Below are 25,000 nucleotides of genomic sequence, written 5' to 3'. Positions count from 1 at the left end.
GGGATTTTTCCAGTGACTGGCATTGAATATCTGGTTTGTTTTTGGCCATTTAGAAGATAACCGTCTATGTTGATATTCAGACTTAGCCCGTTATCTTGTAACTGGTCAAAGATATCACACATATTCACTTGGCCAAATACAGCCGTTAAATTAGGGATGAAAATTGGCAGATAGCCAGTTATGTCAGCCAATATAACCGGCTATCTTCTAGCCGCTAATCGGCAATATTCAGCAGGAGATAGCCAGCTATCACCTGTTGAATATCACCGGATAGCCAGTTATGGGGCATTTAACCGGCCAAGTGTCGACAGTGGCCGGTTAAATGCTTTTGAATATCCACCTTTCGTAAAGTTTGGGCACCTTTACTTGCCTATTCTAAACTTAAGTAACTTGGATCCTTTGTACTCTTTATCATGGAAGTGACTTTCACTGCTCAGTGTTAGTGTATGTATTATTAATCTGTAAACAGGTAATGTTTTCTTAATTATTAACATATTTTTTCTTCAAATGTTCTTATTGTAATGGTATACTTATATACTGAAAATCTTAAATAAAAGTTTTGACCAACCCCCCCCCCCCCCCCCCCCCCCCCATGGTTTCTAGCTCAATGACAATGTAATCTACATAAAAAGAAACCAACAGATAACAAGCTAATTCTATATTAACAAAACTCTCAGACTCCTTTATTCTACTATAAAATACCCTTTACATAGTACACAAACACCAATACCATCATCAGATACATACGTTGAATGTGCACATCAGGCAAGGCAGAGGAAATTTTGCTTCCAAAACGAACTGCAGACTGGCTGTTGCAGAACTCCCAACGCTTCATTTGCAGCTGCTGCAGCCAGTACATCATTGCATGATTGTTAACCGCCTGCACAGTATTCAGCAAAGGTTAGAATTAATGTATGGCCTAAGTTAACAGTCAGTAAACCACTAAACAGGTTTTGATAGAGCCAGTAGTCAATCTTCCACAAGCTTCCAAGCAAGCACTGTGAAGCTCAGACATGGGCTCCACTGCACTATGAGACACAGTCTGAACTGTAAACTTCAGCTCTGACCCCCCCCCCCCCCCAAAAAAAAAAAAAAGTGCACAAGCATCATGTCTAACCTTCCTTGGTCACATATGAAAATTGCCCACTAGTGGTTATAGACAAAACAGCAGATCACACTTGAAAAGATGGATGCATATTTATGGAAGGATCTCACATAAAAATTACCTGAGGGAAAGGAGGGGGCACCAACAATCCCAATGATTAAGCAGAAGGGGGACAAAACGGCCTTTACATATAGACATTAGGGCCAGTGCCGTAGCGAGGGTGCCTGACACCCGGGCCGGGTCGCCGCTGCGCACCCCTCCCCCGGGTGCAGGGCACGGCGCCCCCCCCCCCGAAACGCACCCTACCTTGCAGCGGGGGGCAGGCGGGAGGGCCGATCCGCCCCCAGTGCACGTCACTGGGAGCTGCGTTAGCTCTGCTGCTTCCCTGCTTTCTCTGCCCCGGAACAGGAAGTAACCTGTTCCGGGGCAGAAAGAGCAGGGAACCAGCGAGCCGACACCCCCCCACCCAGTGCGTGCACCCGGGGCGGACTGCCCCCCGCCCCCCCCCCCTTCATACGCCACTGATTAGGGCTCAACTGTTGACAAAGGAGGGGAAAAATTTAACAGTATGTAGGTCATAGACCCATCTCCCTCTTAAATACTGATGTGAAATTAAACCACAAAAGCCAAAGTGCTTTCCCATCAAGACCAATCTGGGTTCGTCCCTGAAAGCCAAGTAGTGGATAATATAAAATGCATTTTGCAGATTAAAAGGTCCTTTTACTAAGCCGTGCTAAAAAGTGGCCTGCGGCAGTTTTAGCGCGTGGCTTTCCTGCGTGCTGAGGCCACTTTTAGCATGGCAGTAAAATAGCCACATTTTTACTTTTTGCCTTAAATGGCCATGCACTAATTTCCCAATTAACGCTTGGCCATTAGCACAGGAGCCCTTACAGCCATCTCTTTTGTAGGTGTTAGGGGCTCCCACACTAACCTACTAGAGCAGGACATGCCTACTCTCTGCCCATAAACATGCCTCCATGCTAAAAAATAAAATCTATTTTTTTGGAGTAGGATTGGAGCGTGGCGATCAGTGAACTACTACAGGATGCCTCAGTGTATCCCACAACAGGGCTTTTTGGCACTCAGTAAGCATGACTAGTGCCTACTGCCACTTAGTAAAAGGGCCCCTATGTGGGCAATGCAGCAGGAGCAGGAACAGGTCTTAGTCCTTGCAGTAGACCTGGAGATAGCTTTTAATAGGGTCAGTTGGAATTTTCTGTTTAAAGTTCTGCAGAAGGTAAGATTGGGAATAATTTTTGCCATTGGGTTAGGAAATTGTGGGGCCCTTTTACTAAGTTGCATAAGGCTCTATGCGCACCAAAATGGAGTTACCACCCAGCTACCGCATGGCTGTTACGGTAATTTCATTTTTCGTGCATAGCCCGAAAAATAATTTTTATTTTCAGATGCGTATATCGGATGTGCGCCAAGTGGCATTTGGTGTGCATAGGTCATTACCGCCCGGTTACCACATGAGACTTTACTGCTAGATTAATGGCTAGTGGTAAGGTTACAGACCCAAAATGGACGCACAGCAATTTTGATTTTGACGCATGTCCATTTTCGGCAAAAAAAATTTTTAATTTTTATTTTTGCAGTTTTACAATATATTTCAAGAATAATCTCTTGATTATGAAAGTGTTAACAAAGATCAAATTCAGGAAATTATAATAAACATAATTTTAACACTCAAGTCCACTATTAAATGGATCCATGGTTTCAAAATACAGCAAAATTAAAGGAAATTAAAAAAACAAAACACATTAGGTTTTACTAAGGTTATTCAGCACCTAGAAAGGACAGAAATAATGCTTAATTTAAACTCTTTCAGTTCTTAGAGAGGTTATGAGTGATGTCAATTGTGAAGGTTCCGTGAATATATATTTAATTGATTTAAGTTGAATTATGCATTTACAGGGAAACTGTAAACAGAATATTCCCCCAAGTTGTAGAATGGCAGGTTTCAACAACAAAAATTGTTTGCGCCTTTTCTGGGTTTCTTTTGAAATATCAGGAAACATATTTATTCTTAGACCTAGGAACAATTTCTCCCGGTTCCTAAAGAATAATCGAAGAAGCAACTGCTTGTCAGGAATTAAAGCAACAGAGAGGCATATTTTCAAAGCACTTAGCCTTCCAAAGTTCCATAGAAACCTATGGAACTTTGGAAGGCTAAGTGCTTTGAAAATATGTATGAGAGCCTACCAAAGTAGCAGCTTGAGCTTGATCTATTTCAGAAGTTTCCAGAAATGCAGTCAACTCTAATGATTCTTTCCTCTGAGATAATTCCTTCTGTGGAATATAATACCCCTGATTAAAAGGTGGTAAACTTGTTTCAGGTATTTCTAAAACTTCACGAAGATACCTCTTTAACATATCATATGGTTTAACCATTTTAATCTTGGGGAAATTTATAAGTCTTAAATTATTATTCCTCATAATTATCATAAGTTTCTGTTTTTCTTCTCAAGTTAGCAATGTCTTTTAGCATCATTGCTTGTAATTGTCCTGATTCTATAACAGTTTTCTCGATATTTCCTTGTTTCTCGCTAAAAGATTTTATATCCGTTTCAGTTTTAATCATCCTTTGTTCGATTTCAATGATATTCTCAGATATAGCATCAGTTTTTTGAGTAGAGTTTAACATAAACTGGGAAATTAAATCCCATAGAGAGTCAAGAGTTTCCTCTGCTGGTTTCTGCAATATTCTTAGAGGAACATTACCAAATTGTTCCGGAGTCTTCAACAAATTCATACCTTGTGTCCCCACAGTCATATCAGCAGGACTGCTCACCTCAGGCGACCTTATTTGTCCCTCAAGTTGCCCTTCGAGTTGAAATTGACTTTGGCTGAGGTCCCACCGATGCATTGAAGAGAGAGCTGGTCATCTGCGGCTGCGGGGGTGGAGTTCGTTGATCGGGGCTTAGAGTAACATCTTGCCCCGAGGATGCCGATACTTCCTGCCTTATGCCGGCGCCCTCCAGGGGTCCACTCACACTCGAATGATTTTGTCCCGAGGTTCTCACAAATCAGTCCATAGGGCCTGGGGAAGGTAAGGAAGGGGGTTGCGAAGCTCGGGCTGCCGCCTTCCCACGTCTTTTCAGCATTTTCAATCAGGAAAAATTTAGCTCCTCTCACTGCCTAGGTGCTGGCAGCCATCTTGGATCCCCTCAGCAAAATTTTTTAAAAGGCATTTTTTACAGGTGTGCTGAAAAATTATTCTGCATGCGCCCAAAAAACATGTCTACACTACTGCAGGCCATTTTTCAGCACACCTTTGTAAAAGGGCCCCTGTATAAGGAACCAAAAGTTAGGGTGAAAGTTAACGGGTGGGGGTACTATTCCTTCAATATAGAAAGAGGCACCAGGCAGGGTTGCTCTCTATCGCCCATGTTATTTGCATTAACAGTACAGCTTTTGGAAGTGAAAATCTGCGCCAATGTTGACATCAACGGAGTAACACTGGGGGAGTTCTACAATAAAATACTTCTCCATTAGCAGTGCCACTTTTTATTAAAATAATTCACACAATATGGGAAGATATCTGTTTTCAAAATTACTATGGACAAATTTTTATTTATTAAGGTAAATCTCCACCCATTTGACGTGGCCTAGTGGGATTATATTATCTGTATTCAGATTTGTTTATTCTTGTATTATGTTTTCTTAAATTCCCTTTGCCTTTTTCTATGTGAATGGAAATGTACTTGAAAACTTCTCAATTAAAAAAAATTACTATGAACAAAGCAGAGGCTCTGGGAGTTACTTTGGTGGATAGGGACATAGATTTGTTGAAAGGGTCCTTTCCCTTTCGATGGGCTAAAATGATAATTTGATATTTAAGTGTTCAGATTAGCACTGATTTATACCAATTATTCGACCACAACTGCGGGAAAATTATTCAGTGAGTGGAGTGGGACTTAAGTAAATGCTAAATAGTAGTAGTAGTAGTAAATGGAGAAGGGGATATATATCTTGGTAGGGCCATATAGCAGTATTAAAAATGAATATTCTTCCCAGACTCCTGTTTTTATTTCAAACTCTACACTCATAGGCGCCCGGTATAAGAGACTTGGACAGGCTAAGCCTCCCCTGCTGTGCTCTGAGAGGAATTGTTGATTTACCTCCATCCTCACAGCAGGAGCTGCAGTGAAAGCCCTCTAGCCTTGTGTAACCAATTGTAGAAATTGGTTTGTGGTTTGTTTACCTTACTGCTGGGAGAGCAGGGGGGGGGGGGGGGTTGGCTGGGTTGCCAGGGAGATATTTAACGAGGATGACTTCCTGACCTGCACTGAGAACAGATAGCAGCAGAATCGGACAACCAGACAACAAAGGTAGAAAAGATCATTTTATTTTCATTATAGTGTTTGGAATATGTCCACTTTGAGAATCAGGTGCTCAGCATTAAAAGTTTATATTTATTTACTTATTATGGCATTTTATCCCACATTAAACATGAATTAGGGTGTTTTGTGGCTCTACATGACAATTGTGATGATATGATCCCGTTTCATATTGTTGACGGTCTGCATTTTCCGTATGGGTGGTATATTGGTGTATTAGGTTCTGCCCAGTGTAATATTTATGGTACAGTAAGGTTCTGAGTGTGTTTTTGCACAAAGTTGTGCATAGTGGCTTGCAGTTGAGCGATTGTGCTTAGAATATGCTTTGAGCAACCACTTTATTCTTTGACATATGATACATATCTAATATCTAAATTTAATAAAAGGTATTAATTGTGACTTTTATTTTTATTTATTTTTTTCTGTGTGTTATCAGACAATTATGGATTTAAGCTCCACCCCTGGCCCCGCCCCCTTTAGCCTCCCCAAACAGTTGGGCCACCGACCGCCTATGTCTACACTACAGCATATTTTTAAAAAGTTAGAGTGGCTGTTATTCCAACATATATGGGGTGATAAAAACCCAAGAATGGCTAGGAGGGTGCTGTGGCAACAGAGCAAATATGGCGGCAAAGCGGTACCAAACTATTACTTGTACTATTTAGTGGCTCAACTCAACATAGTAAATGATGGCAGATAAAGACCTGAACAGTCCATCCAGTCTGCCCAACAGTCACACTCTTTATCAAGTCATAATTAAACCAACAATGAATATAATATAAAATATTTGATCACTGTCTCTTTTGGTATTTCTGGGACATAGACCATAGAAGTCCACCCGGCCCTGTCCTTAGGTTCTACTACTACTACTCATCATTTCTAAAGCGCTACTAGACATACGCAGCGCTGTACACTTGAACATGAAGAGACAGTCCCTGCTCGACAGAGCTTACAATCTAATTAGGACAGACAGAACAAACAAGAGATAAGGGAATATTGAAGTGAGGATGATAAAATAAGGGTTCTGAACAAGTGAATAAGGGTTAGGAGTTAAAAGCAGCATCAAAAAGGTGGGCTTTTAGCTTAGATTTGAAGACGACCAGAGATGGAGCTTGACGTACTGGCTCAGGAAGTCTATTCCAGGCATATGGTGCAGCAAGATAAAAGGAACGGAGTCTGGCGTTAGAAGTGGGGGAGAAGGGTGCAGATAAGAGAGATTTATCCAGTGAGCGGAGTTCCTGGGGAGGAATGTAGGGAGAGATGAGAGTGGAGAGGTACTGAGGAGCTGCAGAGTGAATGCACTTATAGGTCAATAAGAGGAGTTTGAACTGTATGCGGAAACGGATAGGAAGCCAGTGAAGTGACTTGAGGAGAGGGGTAATATGAGCATAACGACACTGGCGGAATATTAGTCGTGCAGCAGAATTTTGAACAGATTGAAGAGGAGAGAGATGGCTAAGTGGGAGACCTGTAAGAAGCAAGTTGCAATAGTCTAAGCAAGAGGTGATAAGAGCGTGCATGAGGGTTCTGGTAGTGTGCTCAGAAAGGAAAGGGCGAATTTTGCTGATATTATAGAGAAAGAAACGACAGGTTTGAGCAGTCTGCTGAATATGTGCAGAGAAGGAGAGGGAGGAGTCGAAGATGACCCCAAGGTTACGAGCTGATGAGACAGGAAGGATGGGAGTGTTATCCACAGAAACAGAGAATGGGGGAGGAGGAGAGGTTGGTTTAGGGGGAAAGATAAGAAGCTCAGTCTTGGTCATGTTCAATTTCAGATGGCGCTGAGACATCCAGGCAGCAATGTCAAGACAGGCAGGCTGATACTCTGGCCTGGATTTTGGCTGAGATTTCTGGTGTGGAGAGGTAGATCTGGGAGTCATCAGCGTAAAGATGATACTGAAAACCATGGGATGAGATCAGAGTACCAAGGGAAGAAGTATAGATGGAGAAAAGAAGAGGTCCCAGGACAGAATCCTGAGGTACACCAACTGACAGTGGGATAGAAGTAGAGGAGGATCCACTAGAGTATACACTAAAGGTACGCTGGGAGATATAAGAAGAAAACCAGGAAAGAACAGAGCCCTGAAATCCAAGTGAGAACAGAGTATCAAGGAGTAGGCTGTGATCAACAGTGTCAAAAGCAGCAGATAGATCGAGAAGGATGAGGATAGAATAGAGACCTTTGGATCTGGCCAGGAACAGATCATTGGAGACTTTAGCAAGCGCTGTTTCAGTTGAATGAAGGGAGCGAAAGAAGTGGATCAAGAATAGCCTCCAAATACTAAAGCTGCTGTCAAAGTCCATCCAGCCTATCCAAATCTGTCTTGTCATTTCCGGGAAACAGACCATAAAATTCTGCCCGGCATTGTCCTCACAATCCAAGTTACTGGAGTTTCCGTTGGAGCCCTCTCCAACTATCCTAAACCAGATTGCCATGTATTGGACTCGGACCATATAAACTTGCCCAGCTCCGGACTTAGTTCTTCACTACTACTACTTAACATTTCTAGAGCACTACTAGGGTTACGCAGCGCTGTACAGATTAACAAAAAAAAGGACAGTCCCTGCTCCAAGGAGCTTACAATCTAATGGGCAAAATGTCATTCATATTCTGTACAATTTTAACATAGTACAAAGCAAAATAAAATGAACCTAGAATGCCCGATTGCTTTTACATATGCCAGCTGATATTCAGCCGGCAGCGTTTAGCAATTTTATATCCGCCACTGAATCTATTCCCAGATATTCAATGCTGGGCCATGTCTGGGCACCGGCACTGAATATCTGGTTTTAGGCTGGACACTAAAGCTTATACGGTTAAGTGCAATATTCAGCCCTTGACCGCATAAACAGAATCGCTTAAAGACAGAACTGCTATTTATGCATCCCAATTTAAATGGTTATCCTATGCAGTCAAGGGCTGAATATCTGCACTTAATTGAATAACTGCCAACTTCGCTCCCGGAACACCTACAAGTTAACTGGCTTCGGCACCGGCTCTAACTGCGAACATTCAGCAACACTAACTGGTTAAGTGCCACTGAATATCAGCTGTTAACCACAGACAAGCAATTTAAGCAGGCAGAAAAGGCTTTAAACATTTTGAATATCACCTGGAATGTATTCTGCGATGTTCATTGTAAAAGTTTGCACAAACTATATAGGAGCCCAAAACCACGAACACATATCTGGTGAAAAGGAGGAAAAAAGCCACAAGAAGCTCCCAGGTTTTCTTTTTTTTAATAAATAACCTTAAAGGAGCAGGACTTCCTCATCATGGGCAAAAACCTCCATTATGTAGTGTGTTAACTGGAAACTTAATTAACATAATAAACAGCTCGATTAATGAACTGCTCAAAACTCTGGAAAAAAAACCACAAAAAAAAACCTGGGAGCTTCAAGGCCCCCCTCCTCCCCTTCACCAGAAGTGCGCTCACAACCTTGAGCTCCTACATAGTTTGTGCATATTGGCAAATCAAGGAACTCCTTTTTTTCCCCGTACAGTTCACAGCCGAAGTCGCCAACTAAGTGCCACTTGACATACAAACACACATGCAGCCATTTATGTTTTGCTGTTTATACCATTCACTTTCTAATTCATGTGCAATTTTCTTTAAATTAATCACCTTATTTTCTAACTCATCTTACTCTCTTACCTATTTATATGTTCCATCTATGCTCATACCCTACACTGTCTAATAAAATTTCTATTACATATTGTGTTGACATTGTAAGTAGTATACTATGCTATACTTTGTATTGTTTGAATTATTTTTACTGCTGTAATTATTGCTTATGTTTGATATATTCTTACTGTACACCGCCTTGAGTGAATTCTTTCAAAAAGGCGGTAAATAAATCCTAATAAAAAATAAATGAAATAATTACAGATCCCCTGTGTTCATCCCACACCTTTTGGAATTCTGTCTCCATTTTCTTCTCCACGACCACACTTCGGAGGGCATTCTAGGCATCAACCACCCTCTCCATGAAAAAAAGAATTTCCTGACATTACTCCTAAGTCTACCACCCCACAACCTCAAATCATGTCCTCTAGTTTTACCATTTTCCCATCTCTGGAAAATATTTGTTTCTGTATGTCACGATTGTGGTCGTGATCCCTCTCAGACTCACCTTATTTCTGGTGGTCAGCTTCTGAGCTGGCTTCTGTCTGTTCTTCCTGAGTTAGTTCTGTATCTGTGTGCTGGCTGCTTCCAGCATGGCTCTGATTACTCCACTATACTGCACCTGTGTGTGTTAAGCCTCTCTGTGCTTCAGTATGCTTTCTGCCTGTGTTTTGGCTTGTTTTCCTCTTGCCCTCTGGTGGACAGAACCGGTGGCTGCCATAGACTTTCTAGACTTTCTTTCTGGTCCGGTCCGGTCCAGATATTCCAGCCCTCCAGACTTGGTTTGAAGTTTGGCAGCTAGCCTCACCCGTAGCTGCCTCATGATTCCTGCAGCTGAGTTCAGCTGCTGATGGGTTTATTACCACCTGGAAACCTTCTGAGTTTGCCTTTGCATCGTCTTCAGTCCCTGGTTTGTTGGTGCTTTGTTGCACTTCTGCCTAGTCTGGTTTCTTGTTTAGTTCCTTGTCTGTTTCTAGTTATCTGTGTGTAGTTTAGCTTAGGTTTATTGCTTACTTCCCTAGTCTTGTTTCTGGTCTGTATTCCTTGTCTAGTTTCTGTTTGTCTGTGTCTCTTGCTTAGTGGCTGTTCTGCAGCTTTCAGTCCTGTCTCTTGTCTGTAAGTATTTGTACCCTGTTTTATTGGCTGTTCTGCAGCTTTCAGTCTTGTCTCTTGTCTGTCAGTATTTGTACCCTGTTTTAGTGGCTGCTCTGCAGCTTTCAGTCTTGTCTCTTATCTGTCAGTATTTGTACCCTGTTTCAGTGACTGCGTGGCAGCTTTCAGTTCCTGTCCTTTAGCTTGTCCATTTCCTGCTTTGTGTAGTATTGTCTGTCTGTGAGTCCCAGCCCAGTTTCCTGCCTTGCTGCTCATGTATATTCCTTTCCCCTCTGACCCTCAGTCCCTGTTCAGCCTAGTTGGTATCCAGTGCCTGCCCTTCCAGTAAGTCCTGTCGGCCGCCTGCATCCAGGGGCTCAACTCCTGGGGAAGGGCGGTCAAGTGCAGGTGAAGTCTAGCTGTTTCTGTCAGAGTTCTGTCTTGTCTCTGGTGTGGGGTGGTTTTGCCTGCCACTGCTGCTCCACGGCAGTGGCCCAAGGGCTCACGAACCTAGTTCCTGCCTTGAAAGCCTGACACTATATTAATATCTTTCCAGTATTTAAACATCTTATGATATCTCCCCTGTCCATCCTCTCCTCTAGGTTATACATATTCAGGTATTCCAGTCTCTTCTCATAAGTCTTTTGGTGAAAGCCCCATAAAAATTTTGTTGCCTTCCTCTGGACTGCTTAAAGTCTTTTTACATCCTTAATACAGCAGTGGCGTAGCCAGACCTGACATTTTGGGTGGGCCCAGAGCTAATATGGGTGGGCACTGTGTATATATAGGTGTGAGTAGTTATTTTTGGGATCCTAAATGATTTTTAATAAACGGTCTGCCCAACAGCAACATAAACCATATACATATTCGGAACCTATGTTGCAAACCTTAAAACCACCATACCGAGAATACAAAACATTCAGGACCTATAGAGCAATTCTACCATACCATAAGCATCATTTCTACGAGTCACACAAGGAAATGGAAAGCATCACAGTGAGCACTAGAACATCAATTCACCTACTGTAAAATGAAACCAGACAGAATACAGATCATCGATCCTGCACAGTCAATGCCAACTGAAAGCCATGTCTTTTTCACAAACACCCTAATGGACTATAAAATAAGTAATCATAAACTTTCTATTTAGACAAAAATTAAACTGAACCCCCAAGATGCCAGACTCTGCATACAATGCAACACCAAAGAAACAGAAAATGTCCCATAGTACTGTGCAAAATATAAAGACAGCAGATGTAAATTTGAAAAAATAACAAATACCAATCACCACTTTACAAATTAACAAATAGTAATAAAACAAATATAGAAAATAAAATACCATTTTATTAGATTAATACATTTAGTTGTCAGAGGCCAAAACCTTCTTCCTCAGGTCAATACAGTATAGAACCTCAGGTCAATACAGTATAGTGCTGTTACAGTATCCTATCCTGACCTGAGGAAGGGGGCTTTGTTCTCCGAAAGTTTGTCAAAATGTATTAAAATTAGTCCAATAAAAAGATTACCTTATACTACTTTATCCTAAAGCAAAACAATTAAAATATATATTTTATTTACAGTTTGTGGTCTCTGGTTTCTGCTTTCCTCATCTTCTTTTCACTATCTTCCTTCCATCCAGCATCTGTCTTTGTTCTTTCTCTGCCATCCAGTGTCTGCTCTCTCTGCTGTCCTCTCCATCCAATGTCTGCCCTCTCTCCTTGCCCCTTCCATGCACATCTGCCCTCTATCTCTGCCCCTTCCATCCACCATCTGCCCCTGCCCTCTCTCTCTCCTCCTTCCATCCACTGTCTGCCCTTTCTCTCTGCCCCTTCAATCCACTATTTGCCCTCCTCTCCCATCCATCCAGGGTCTGCCCCCCCTCTCACTCCCCCTTCCATCCAGGATGTGTCCCCCCTCTCTGCCCCTTTTTTTCAGCCCCCAGTTCCAGCCCCCTTATCCCACCTGCCCCTAGTTCTAGCCCCAGCCCACATCTCCCACCTGCTCCCCCTTTTCAGCTCCACTACCCCACCAGCCCCCAGTTTCAGCCCCAGCCCTTTTCTCCTACCAGTCCCGAGATTCAGCCCCGAGCCACTTCTCCCTGTCCCCTTTTCAGCCCCAGTCTCAACCCCAGCCCTTTTCTCTCACCAGTCCCGAGCTTCAGCCCCCGCCACTTCTCCCTGTCCCCTTTTCAGCCCCCAGTCTCCACAGTTTCAGCCCCTGCCCCTTTTCAGCCCCCAGTTCCAGTGCTAGCCCCCTTATCCCACCTACCCTCCTTTTCAACCCCCAGTTCCAGCCCCCTTCATCCACATGCCTTGCATTAGGGCCCCCCCCTTTTCAGCCTCAGACCCATTCTCCCACCTGCCCCAGGCATGCCCCATTTTCCCACCAGCCCCAGGCATGGCCCCTATTTTCCCTACTGGCCCCTTCTCAGATCCCAGTTCCAGCCCCCTTCTTCCATCTTAGACCCCCTCCCCTTCTCCCATCTGAGACCCTCCTCCCCTCCCCTTCCCTCCCATCCCCTTCTCCCATCTGAGACCCGACCCCCTCCCCTCCCCCTCTGAGATCCCCCTCCCCACCCCTTCTCCCATCTGAGACCCCCCCAACCTGACCCAACTACCAGCTCCATCGACAGCCCTCTTGGTTCTCCTGCCACCACCCTGCCTTAAAAAAAAATCTGTGAAGCCGTTTCGCAGGCAGCACTTCGCGTCTGCCCTGCATGCATTGCAAAAGAAGGAAATCGCCTCGTCGTCTTCGGGCCTTCCCTCACTGTGTCCCGCCCTCCGAGGTTTAGCATCCCCCAGGTCTTTAACAATCTTTTCCAACTCCTCTCCAAATAACAGAAGGCCCCAAAAGGGCAACTTCACCAGCCTTTGCTTAGAGGCCATGTCAGCCGCCCAATGCCGTAGCTATAGAAGGCGGCCGGCGAACACCGCCACAGGCATCTGTTTAGCCAAAGCTCTGACCAGATCATAGAGGGTGTCAGCTAAAAATGACAAGGCCAACTCCATTCGCGGTGCAACCTCAGCGAGGGACTCCGCACCATCCACGGGCTGTTCCACTGCCTGTTCCACTGCCTGTTGTAACCAAAGAGAGGCAGGCTCCAGCAGCATAAGAACTGCAAACAGACGCCCTTAAGGCTAGGCCCGAAATCTCAAAGGACCGTTTTAGTGCTGATTCCAGCCGCCAGTCCTGAATGTCCTTCAGGGTGACCGCTCCCTCTACTGGGAGGGTGGTCTTTTTTGTCACTGCCGTGACTAAGGCATCCACTTTAGGCATCCCAAAATGGGCCAAGTGCTCCTCACTCAGAGGGTAAAGATGCCTCATCGCCCTGGCCACTTTCAAGGGCCCCTCAGGGTCAGCCCATTGAGCAGAAATAAACTCTTGGATTGAGTCATGCAAAGGAAAGGCTCGAGAAGGCTTCTTAGTACTCGCCATCCTCAGATTACCAGAGGAGGCCTCGCCTTTAACAGGATCATCAATAGAGAGGGCCTGTAAGGTATCAGAGATAAGTGCTGGCAGCTCATCGCAGTGGAAAATCTGAACCGCAGTGAGATCATCCAGATCCAGTGGCAAACCGGCACCTTCCTTTGGCTCCTCAGACCATGAAGGCCTGCCAGATCCCTCAGAGTCCCCACAGCCCGACCACGGGGGGAGGGGGGGTGCGCCACTCTCCGACGGGGAATTTACCCTTCTATGCTTAGCGTGCATCCAACGCTCAGGAGAATCCACATCTGACATCAGCCCCGGGCCATCATCAGTCGGAGGGGGACCAGGTAGCAACGCAGTGTCAGACACCTGTGGCAGAGCTCTTTTCAGCATGAAGGCTTTATGTAAAATAAGCACAAACTCGGGGGAGAAAAACTCACCCTGACCTCCCGTTTCCGAATTAGGAGCCACAGGGAACGGAGCTCCTCTGCAGGGCCGTGCCTAGGGTCTCTGGCGCCCCCCTGCAGACTATCAGTTGCCCCCCCCCCCCCCCCCGCAGACTATCAGGCTGCGGCGGCGCCCCCCCGTGAAAATGATTGCTCACCACTTGGCACACTGACAGGAATTGTCAGCAATATTCTTAGAAACAAACTGCTATACATTGCAAAATAAGATAGCAGATGTAAATTCTCAAAGTGGACATATTCCAAACACTAAAATGAAAATAAAATAATTTTTTTCTACCTTTGTTGTCTGGTGACTTTCTTTTTCTGATCATGCCGGCCCAGTATCTGATTCTGCTGCTATCTGTCCTCTTAACTCCGTTTCCAGGGCTTCCTTTCCATTTATTTCTTTCCTTTCCTCCTTTCTTCTTCATTTCTGATCCTCAGCTTCTGCCTATTTTCTTTATCCATGTGCAGTTTATCTCCTCTCTTCCTTTTCCCTCATTTCATCTCCTTCATCTCTCTTCCCTCCCCTCTATGTCCAGCAATTTCTCCTCTCTCCCTGAGCCCTGCCTTCCATGCTCCTCTGTCCCCTGCCCCCTCCATTCATCCCTATCCAGCAATTCCCCTCTCTCCCTGAGCCCTGCCCTCCCAATCCATGCCCATCCATGCTCCTCTGTCCCCTGCCCCCTCCATTACTACTACTACTATTTAGCATTTCTATAGCGCTACAAGGCATACGCAGCGCTGCACAAACATAGAAGAAAGACAGTCCCTGCTCAAAGAGCTTACAATCTAATAGACAAAAAATAAATAAAGTAAGCAAATCAAATCAATTAATGTGAACGGGAAGGAAGAGAGGAGGGTAGGTGGAGGCAAGTGGTTACAAGTGGTTACGAGTCAAAAGCAATGTTAAAGAGGTGGGCTTTCAGTCTAGATTTAAAGGTGGCCAAGGATGGGGCAAGACGTAGGGGCTCAGGAAGTTTATTCCAGGCGTAGGGTGCAGCGAGACAGAAGGCGCAAAGTCTGGAGTTGGCAGTAGTGGAGAAGGGAACAGATAAGAAGGATTTATCCATGGAGCGGAGTGCACAGGATGGGGTGTAGGGAAGGACGAGTGTGGAGAGATATTGGGGAGCAGCAGAGTGAATACATTTATAGGTTAGTAGAAGAAGTTTGAACAGGATGCGAAAACGGATAGGGAGCCAGTGAAGGGTCTTGAGGAGAGGGGTAGTATGAGTAAAGCGACCCTGGCGGAAGATGAGACGGGCAGCAGAGTTTTGAACCGACTGGAGAGGGGAGAGGTGACTAAGTGGGAGGCCAGCAAGAAGCAGATTGCAGTAGTCTAAACGAGAGGTGACAAGGGTGTGGATGAGGGTTTTGGTAGAGTGCTCGGAAAGAAAGGGGCGGATTTTACGGATGTTGTAAAGAAAGAAACGACAGGTTTTGGCGGTCTGCTGGATATGAGCAGAGAAGGAGAGAGAAGAGTCAAAGATGACCCCAAGGTTTCGAGCTGAGGAGACAGGGAGAATGAGAGAGCCATCAACAGAAATAGAAAACGGGGGGAGCGGGGAGGTGGGTTTGGGGGGGGGGAAATGAGAAGCTCGGTTTTGGTCATATTTAATTTCAGGTGGCGTTGAGACATCCAGGCAGCAATGTCAGACAAGCACGCTGAAACTGGTTTGGATGCAAGGTGAGATATCAGGGGTAGAAAGGTAGATTTGGGAGTCATCAGCATAGAGATGGTAGGAAAAGCCATGGGATGAGATTAATGAACCAAGGGAAGAAGTGTAGATAGAAAAGAGGAGGGGACCAAGAACAGAACCCTGAGGTACGCCGACAGGCAGAGGGATAGAAGTAGAAGAGGATCCACCAGAGTGAACACTAAAGGTGCGGAGGGAGAGGTAGGAAGAGAACCAGGAAAGGACAGAGCCCTGGAATCCAAGTGAGGACAGGGTATCGAGAAGTATGCTGTGATCGACAGTGTCAAAAGCAGCGGAAAGATCAAGAAGAATGAGGATGGAATATTGACCTCTGGATTTAGCCAGTAATAGGTCATTGGAGACTTTAGGAAGCGCAGTTTCGGTTGAGTGGAGAGGGCGAAAACCAGATTGTAATGGGTCAAGAATAGCATGTGAGGAGAGAAAATCAAGGTGAAGAGCACGCTCAAGTAATTTGGAGAGAAAAGGAAGGAGGGAGATGGGTCGGTAATTAGAGGGACAAGTAGGGTCAAGTGAAGGCTTCTTAAGGAGAGGTGTGACCACAGCATGTTTAAAGGCAGCAGGGACAGTCGCAGTGGAAAGTGAGAGGTTGAGAATGTGACAGATAAAAGGAATAAGAGTAGGAGAGATGGCATTAAGAAGGTGGGTGGGAATGGGATCAGAGGAACAGGTGGTACATTTTGAGGAAGAAAGGAGAAGTGTAGTTTCCTCAATAGTAACTTCAGGAAAGGAGGAAAGGGAATGAGGGGAAGGAGAGAGAGGGGAACGGACTAGTGGAGGGAGAGCTGGTGAGGTAGAGAAAGCAAGGTTTATCCAGCAATTCCCCTCTCTCCCTGAGCCCTGCCCTCCCAATCCATGCCCATCCATGCTCCTCTGACCCCTGCCCCCTCCATTCATCCCTATCCAGCAATTCCCCTCTCTCCCTGAGCCCTGCCCTCCCAATCCATGCCCATCCATGCTCCTCTGTCCCCTGCCCCCTCCATTCATCCTTTTCCAGCAATTCCTCTCTCTCCCTTCCATGACCCCCCCCCTCGCATCCATGCTCCTCTCTCTCCTCTCGCTCCTATGTCCCAGTTGGCCTGGCCTGGCCCGTCCTCTTCTCCCCTCCCCCTTCGCATCCATGCTCTCGTCTCTCCCCTGCCCTCCCGCTCCCATTGTTCAACTGCCCGCCCTCTTCTCTCCCCCCAACATCCCTTTTCTTTTTTTTTCTTTTTAAATTTACCTCCGTGGCGGTTCCGGCAGCGCAGCGTCAGTGAAGGAGGCGGCGCTGCGCTCCCGACGTCTCTAGCCTTCCCTTCGCTGTGTTCCGCCTTCTTCTGACGTCATTTCCTTGACGTCAGAAGAAGGCGGAACACAGCGAAGGGAAGGCTAGAGACGTCGGGAGCAAGCGCCGCCTCCTTCACTGACGCTGCGCTGCTGGAACCGCCACGGAGGTAAATTTAAAAAGGAAAAAAAAAAGAAAAGGGATGTTGGGAGGGGGGAGAAGAGGGCGGGAAGTCGAACAATGGGAGCAGGAGGGCGAGCGAGGTGAGCATGTTGCGGCGGCGCCCCCCAGAGGGGAGCGCCCCCCTGCCATGCTTACCTCGCTTACCGTGTTGGCACGGCCTGCTCCTCTGGTAGCCTTGGCCCGAGGCGCCCCTCTGCTCTCAGACTCCTCCGCAACCGCGGGGGTCGAGCCATGCGGCACTTCCAAGATGGTGCCCGCTGCCAGCTCCATCGAGCGGGAAGAATCATCGCTCGCCATGCTCGTACTGGCTCTACCGTCTAAACAGCACGTTTTACAGAGCCCCGCTGCTGATCTGCGCTTGCCACAACAGGAACAGCACTTAACTCCCTCAGCAGCCATAGCTGAAACACGGCGGAATAAAATTCAAAATGGCAGCTTCGCACCAAAATCACCCCGATCGGAACTCCGTCCGCGGGCCCTCCCCAGAGGAGCTGAGTACCGCTCTTACCTCAAAGCACCGAGTCCACGAGCTCCAGTCACGCTGCACAGTCAGGAAAAGCCTCAGAAATAGCAGCGCTATCAAAGCGCGATTTTTTTTTAACGCTGTGAGGAAAGTTGGAGGCAAACAGCTATAGAGGTACTCCGGAGGCAGAAGAGGGTGGGAAAGGCAGGGAAAGGGTAAAGCTATATGCCTGCATCCACACAGGGGGAAGGGGAAGGCAGGGAAAGGGCGAACCTATGTGCCTTTAAAGTGGGCTCTACTTAGCCACAACACCCCTGCTACAACTGGCAAAAGCACAGGAGCCACCCCAGGCAGAATCTTCAAGGAGCTGAACAAGCTGCGTCCAACCCTGCTGGGAGATAGAGAAATACTGAGAGGCAGATGGAGCTAGCCGTCCTAGAGGCACTATGGTTTTCAGTGTTCTCTATCTCCCCCTGCTGGTAGGTGGACACAACCCATTTGTAATGGATTCATCTGCTGCTGATGACAAGGAAATGGCGGATCACTCGTGCACCTTTGAATTCTGAAGAACATGAGATTTATCCTTTGGACATTACTAAGTTAACATATGCCTGGACATTTCAAGTTACGATGTTTGTGTAATAAAGAATGGATGAATGGACTGAGTTGATGATAACAGGCTCAGTATGATATAATCATTGGATGCTGGCATTGTTGAAATATTCTATGGTGTATGGAAGGTCAAGCGTGTGAGTGATGTTTTAGTGAAGAAGTGTACTATAACAAAAATTTCTCACATATAATTTGATTTTAAGAGATTGTTTGCATATAATAAAAGGTACTGAAAGTTAAACACAGTTGTGGATATATTGTACAATGAATATAAGATCTATTTGCATGCAGTGCCTCCACTGTATGCAAATTGATCGCATGCATATTTATTGGGGAAATCCTGAAAACCCAACCTGGCATGGGCCGAGGTTGGACACTCCTGTCCTAGAACATATGGCTCCCTTGGCTTTCTACTCCCAAGTGCATCACTCTGCATTTCTTTGCGTTGAATTTTAATTGCCAAACATTAGGCCATTCTTCTAACTTTTGCAGATCCTTTTTTATGGTTTCCAAACTCTCTGGGGTGTCCACAATGTTACAAATCTTGGTATCATTTTGCAAAAAGGCAAACCTTACCTTCTAAGCCTTTGGCAATGTCGCTCACAAATATATTGAACGGAATCTGCCCCAGCATCGATACTTGAGGTACTCCATTTGCCCTCTGTCACAGGTGCCCGAACGAAACATGGGTTCCTGTACTTCAGGGGCAGGGGGAGAAAAAATTTTTAGGCAGGATGGAGGATGGGTTACTAGATAGGGAATTTTACTTAAGAATTGTTTTGGAGCTGTTTGTTCTGAATTCACAATACTGGAATTTTGTACTGTTATTTTAGTTTGCACTGTTCTGTCAATTCATAAATGTTTAAAAAATTTCAAAAGAAAAAAAAATTGCCTGGCATGGCTATGTTTCACCCAAAATTGGGCTACATCAAGGCTTACTAACACTGGATGCTGCTACCTGTGTGACATTTTGACCTACATTTTTGCCTCATTTAAAGGAAGGGTGGATTAGGAAGGAAATTCATATGAAATAAATGAAGGATGTATTAGGAAGGGAATTTATATGCAACACAATCTCCTATTAATAACCCCAGACACCAGCCCAAAAAATGGACACCGGGCAATTTTTGTGTGAGATCCTTTAATTTCCTTCAATAAGTAAGCACCTTTTATCCATCTTTTCATGTGTGATCTGCTGTTTTGTCTACACCTTCTGTTATTTGCAGATCTTATAGGCCTCTCAATTTTTCAACACGAGTAGTTATATGGACTCATACTCGGGGAATTTATTAGTGTTGACTCAATCACCATACAACCAAGTAATAAATGCAAGCAGAAAACGTATTTGTAAGAAAAAAGTTAAGTAAAATTTCAAGTTCAACCCGAAATGTTTAGATCACACAATAAATATAATAATAAAAATAAATCATAATAAGTAATATATCAATAAAATACATAATAATAATACAACACTAAAAAATTGAAAGATGTGATGGAAACATGTTCTGGGAATGGTCTGAATAGGCCTTCAAGGTATATGTTTATTCCACATTTTATAATGGTAGTACATGTTTATCCTTGAAAATTTCCCTATTGGCATTTACACCTGCTTAGTTGTTTTACTTTATCTTTTATTAAAGACTTTGAATTCCATTCTATACAAGTCCATTATAAAACACACATAAAAGCAAATAAAACAATACACAAAGAGGACTATCCCAATATCAACCATAACAACTGTCTGCTGTAATTGTCTATTGCTTATGTTTGATTTATTCTTACTGTACACCACCTTGAGTGAATTCCTACACAAAGGCGGGAAATAAATCCAAATAATAAATAAATAAATAAATAAGTACATGTATGGAAACCCTAGTCTTCAGCTCATTGTGAGCCCGCTAGTGGTTCTACTGAATGATTGACTCTGCTTTCATCTTTACTTTCTAGAAAAGAGGAGCTCCCCCTTGTCCAGTATTATAATCAAGGGAGGAAATTATTTTTGGAAGGAACTTGCCAGGGGTATAAAATGCAGAGCATAGTTCAAATTCTTTTCTTTAGCTCCTGCTTCCCCATCCACTGACCTACATGTGGGGCCAGCCCATCCATTCCAAAGGTCCTACTCAACTAGACACAGCATAAATACAGAATAGAGTTCTGGCTACTCAAGTCAGACCATCTAATTAAGATGACCCTAAAATTTAGTAGGGTAAGAAGCTGCTTAAGATCTGTACAGTGACAGGAATGGGGAACCCACTGTACCTACTCCTGAAGTAAAGGAGAAGCTGGGCACCCAAGATCCTTATCTGTATAGGACCCTGGAACAGCTGCAGAGGCTGATGATATCAGAACCACTTACAGCCACAGGTATCCTAGGGACCATTTATTTGTCATTATTTCATATGCCACCATTCCCATGGGCATCACAGCTTTTTCCCGGAGCTGATCAGCAGATATAGAACAGTGATTCAACAAAGCACACTACTCGAACAGACAAGGCGATGTTGAAAGAGAACTTTGAAATCGCTGAAGTATGTCCTCAGCAAAACATATAATACTAATTCATCTGAATACCTCAGCGACCCAACATAAATGCCTGAACCCTACGATACTACAACAATTTAGTTCATAATGATCTTCAAACAATCTCTTCTCCTCTTGTCTTTCCGTTATGCGGAGATTGGATGGCAGAGGCGGGGCTGGTGGTTGGGAGGCAGGGTTAGTGCTGGGCAGACTTATATGGTCTATGCCCTGAAAAAGACAGATACAAATCAAGGGGCTGGTGGTTGGGAGGCGGGGCTAGTGCTGGGCAGACTTATATGGTCTGTGCCCTGAAAATGACAGATACAAATCAAGGTAAGGTATACACAAAAAGTAGCACATATGAGTTATCTTGTTGGGCAGACTGGATGGACCGTGCAGGTCTTTTTCTGCTGTCATCTATTATGTTACTATGAGGGGAATAATCGAACAGCGCCGGCGATCTATTTTGGCGGTGGCGCAACAGCTGGCCGGAACCGTATTATCAAAAAGATGGCCGGCCATCTTTTTTTTCAATAATAAAGTTTAGACCAGCCAAATGCCTTGGATGTCGCTGGGTTTGAGATGGCCGGTTTTGGTTTTCAGCGATAATGGAAAAAAATGTCAGCCATCTCCAACCCGGCAACATCCAAGGCATTTGGTCGTGCGAGGAGCCAGCATTTGTAGTGCACTTACATGCCAGGACACCAACTGGGCACCCTAGGGGTCAGTGTGGTGGACTTCAGAAACAGCTCCCACATGCATAGCTCCCTTACTGTGGGTGCTGAGCCCCCCCCCCCCCAAACCCCCTACTCACAAATGTGCACCCACTAAAAGTGCTCCAGGGACCTGCACACACACTCAGGTCTCTAGGACTTGTTGCTGCTGTATAACCTTGGCACAGCAGTTGACACCTGAAGACTAATGTCTTTGAAAAAGTGCTTTATTTGAATAAGCACCTTTACTCACAGTTAACTGCAGATCAGAGGTTGTGCCCCACTGGCAAAGAGTCTCCCTGATACTGAGATTAGCAGTAGGTCCGAGCTGGTAGAATGCTGTACAATGCCCTCGTTCAGCAACATTCAAGGTAAGAACGTTTTCTAACATGGGTAACACATGAAAGGGATCTAAAACTGGCTTACAAAAATGGCCACTACCTCATGGACTACCGGAAACAAAACAGGGCACACTCTGACCCAGTTAGCAGGGGGGAAAAGCACCATGGGAGTATAGCCCAGTACCCTACACCCACCACAATGCATTGCTGATGTGACTCTGCAGGGCACCTAACAGAAAAGGTGTCACACTCACCCGAGAGCCACATCGCAACCACAGAGGTGGGTACGGGATTTGAGGCTAGCATACAGGCTGGCAAAAAAGGTTTTCATTTGAACTTTTGTAGTATGGGAGGGGGTTGGTGACCACTGGGGGAGTAAGGGGAGATCATCCCCCATTCCGTCCGGTGGTCATCTGGTCAGTTGGGGCACCTTTTTGAGACTTAGTCGTGAAAATAAAAGGACCAAGTAAACCCGGCCAAATACCGCTTAACGCCGCTTTTTTTTTTTTCCATTATCGCTGAAAGCCTGCCATCTGGTAGCCACGCCCATGCCCCGCCTTCGCTTCACCGGTGACACGCCCCCCTTGAACTTTCGCTGGCGAGGCGACAGGAAAGCGGCGATACTGTTAAAAAGCCAGCTTTCGATTATACGCTTTTAGCCGCTTTTGCAAAATCGCCGGCGATCTCCCAATTTGTGTCGGAAGATCGCCGGCGAAAAGTTTTGATTATAAGCTGGTATGTTACCCATGACGCTTCATGCGGTTCCACCACAAGAACCTTATCCTATCATAACATAGCCTTGTATTTGTTTACTCCGGAGTCTAATAACACCTCTCCGGCACCATGTAAGCCACATTGAGCCTGCAAATAGGTGGGAAAATATGGGGTACAAATGTAATAAATAAGTAAATGAGGACAAGGGGATTGCAAAGAGTAAGAAGAGATCGCAATTGAAGATTATTTCAAATTTCCACAGGAGAGGAAGCAGGTACATTATTTCACAAACAACATCCCAATGCCTATCCGGTTAGCTACATGAAACGTGTGGGGGGGGGGGGGGGGGGGGAGGGTTACGTCTCCAATTAAGCGTTCAAAAATTCTCACCGCACTTAGAAGGCATAAGGTTGATATAGCCTGCTTACAGGAGACTAGACTCACAGATACAGAATATTTAAAGCTGCAGCGAAGCATGAGTGGGAGAGGTCCTAACAGCTTCCCCACAGGGTAGGAAAGGGGGTGTGGCTGCCTTATTCCATAAAGGTATCCCTCACAAAGTGTCCTTGGTAGAAAAAGGGACTAAAGGCAACCTTTTGCTTCGTGTGTGGTTGCAGGGCATAGAGCTTCTTCTCCTAGTCTTATATGGACCTAATTTGCAAGACCCTAGCTTTTTCCAGCACTTGACAAGCTACTAGACAATCAAAACCTCAATCCATATATATATGCAGATGATGTCACGATCTACATCCCGTTTAAACATGATCTAAAGGAAATTACCAACGAGATCAACCAAAGCTTCCAAATCATGCACGCCTGGGCGGATGCATTTCAACTAAAGCTCAACGCAGAAAAAACACAATGCCTTATACTTACATCACAATATAATACAAATAATTTCCCCACCATATCTACCCCAAACGTTTCCCTCCCCGTCTCTAACACTCTGCAAATTCTTGGAGTTACCATAGATCGACATCGCACACTTGAAAACCACATGAAGAATACAACTAAGAAAATGTTCCACTCCATGTGGAAACTCAAAAGAGTAAAACCTTTCTTCCCAAGGGCCATTTTCCGAAATCTGGTACAATCGATGGTACTAAGTCACCTAGACTACTGCAATGCACTTTACGCTGGATGTAAAGGAGATTGAAGGGGGGCAGACTCAAAAAAGATGTCAGGAAGTATTTTTTTACGGAGAGGGTGGTGGATGCTTGGAATGCCCTCCCGCGGGAGGTGGTGATGAAAACGGTAACGGAATTCAAACATGCGTGGGATATGCATAAAGGAATCCTGTGCAGTAGGAATGGATCCTCAGAAGCTTAGCCAAAATTGGGTGGCGGAGCAGGTGGGGGAAGAGAGGTTGGTGGTTGGGAGGCGAGGATAGTGGAGGGCAGACTTATACGGTCTGTGCCAGAGCCGGTGATGGGAGGCGGGACTGGTGGTTGGGAGGCGGGAAATACTGCTGGGCAGACTTGTACGGTCTGTGCCCTGAAAAAGGCAGGTACAAATCAAGGTAAGGTATACACATATGAGTTTATCTTGTTGGGCAGACTGGATGGACCGTGCAGGTCTTTTTCTGCCGTCATCTACTATGTTACTATGATTATCAAGAAACTTCAAACCTCCCAAAACACCGCAGCCAGACTCATATTTGGAAAAACAAAATATGAAAGTGCAAAACCCCTAAGACAGAAGTTACATGGGCTCCCTCTTAAAGAACGTATCACGTTCAAGATTTGCACGATAGTTCATAAAATCATTTACGGAGACGCCCCGTCGTACATGCACGACCTAGTGGACCTCCCTCCCAGGAATGCCAAAAGATCTGCCCGTACTTTTCTTCAGTTACACTTCCCCAGTTGCAAGGGATTAAAATACAAACTAATACATGCGTCCAGCTTTTCTTACATGAGCTCGCAGTTGTGGAATACACTACCAAAATACTTAAAAACAATTAATGAAATAACCAACTTTCGCAAATCGTTAAAAACCTCTCTCTTCACTAAAGCTTACCACGAGAATCCATAACTAACCACAACATACCACCACGACTCCTTGACTATGACTGTCTCCTTTCTATAACTGTTTGATTATATTGACATGTGAACCTTGTTATTCTTATTATCTTTGTAACACCAATTGTATTTTGTACCCTGAAACGGCAATGCCATTACTGGTATTTGTAAGCCACATTGAGCCTCCAAACAGGTGGGAAAATGTGGGATACAAGTGCAATAAATAATAAATAATAATGTAACTCACTGGCCCTTCTCAAAAGCTGCGAGAATTTACAGCACCCACCTCCTCATCGGTGTTAAAGACCATAATGAGCTAAGCTTGCGCTAGTGGCGATTTAGGGGATGGTCCTTGAGACAGCCCTATGGACAAAACATGATCATGTTGGACATAGGGTCCCCTATCTGACAGAAGC

At 45.0% G+C, this 25,000-nt stretch overlaps 1 protein-coding gene across 1 annotated transcript in view; it reads right to left on the bottom strand.

Annotated features, from left to right (window-relative positions):
* TBC1D2 (TBC1 domain family member 2) overlaps positions 1-25,000 on the bottom strand; it is a 692,224-nt gene that overhangs the window by 570,158 nt on the left and 97,066 nt on the right. Inside the window, 1 exon segment of the mRNA XM_030194342.1 lies at positions 748-880. Coding sequence (XP_030050202.1) covers positions 748-880 — 133 coding nt within the window.

This window comes from Microcaecilia unicolor, chromosome 2 (genome assembly GCF_901765095.1).
Source record: "Microcaecilia unicolor chromosome 2, aMicUni1.1, whole genome shotgun sequence".
NCBI lineage: Eukaryota > Metazoa > Chordata > Amphibia > Gymnophiona > Siphonopidae > Microcaecilia > Microcaecilia unicolor.
The sequence above is the reverse complement of the archived record's forward strand: the minus strand, read 5'-3'. Positions and strand labels throughout refer to the sequence as shown.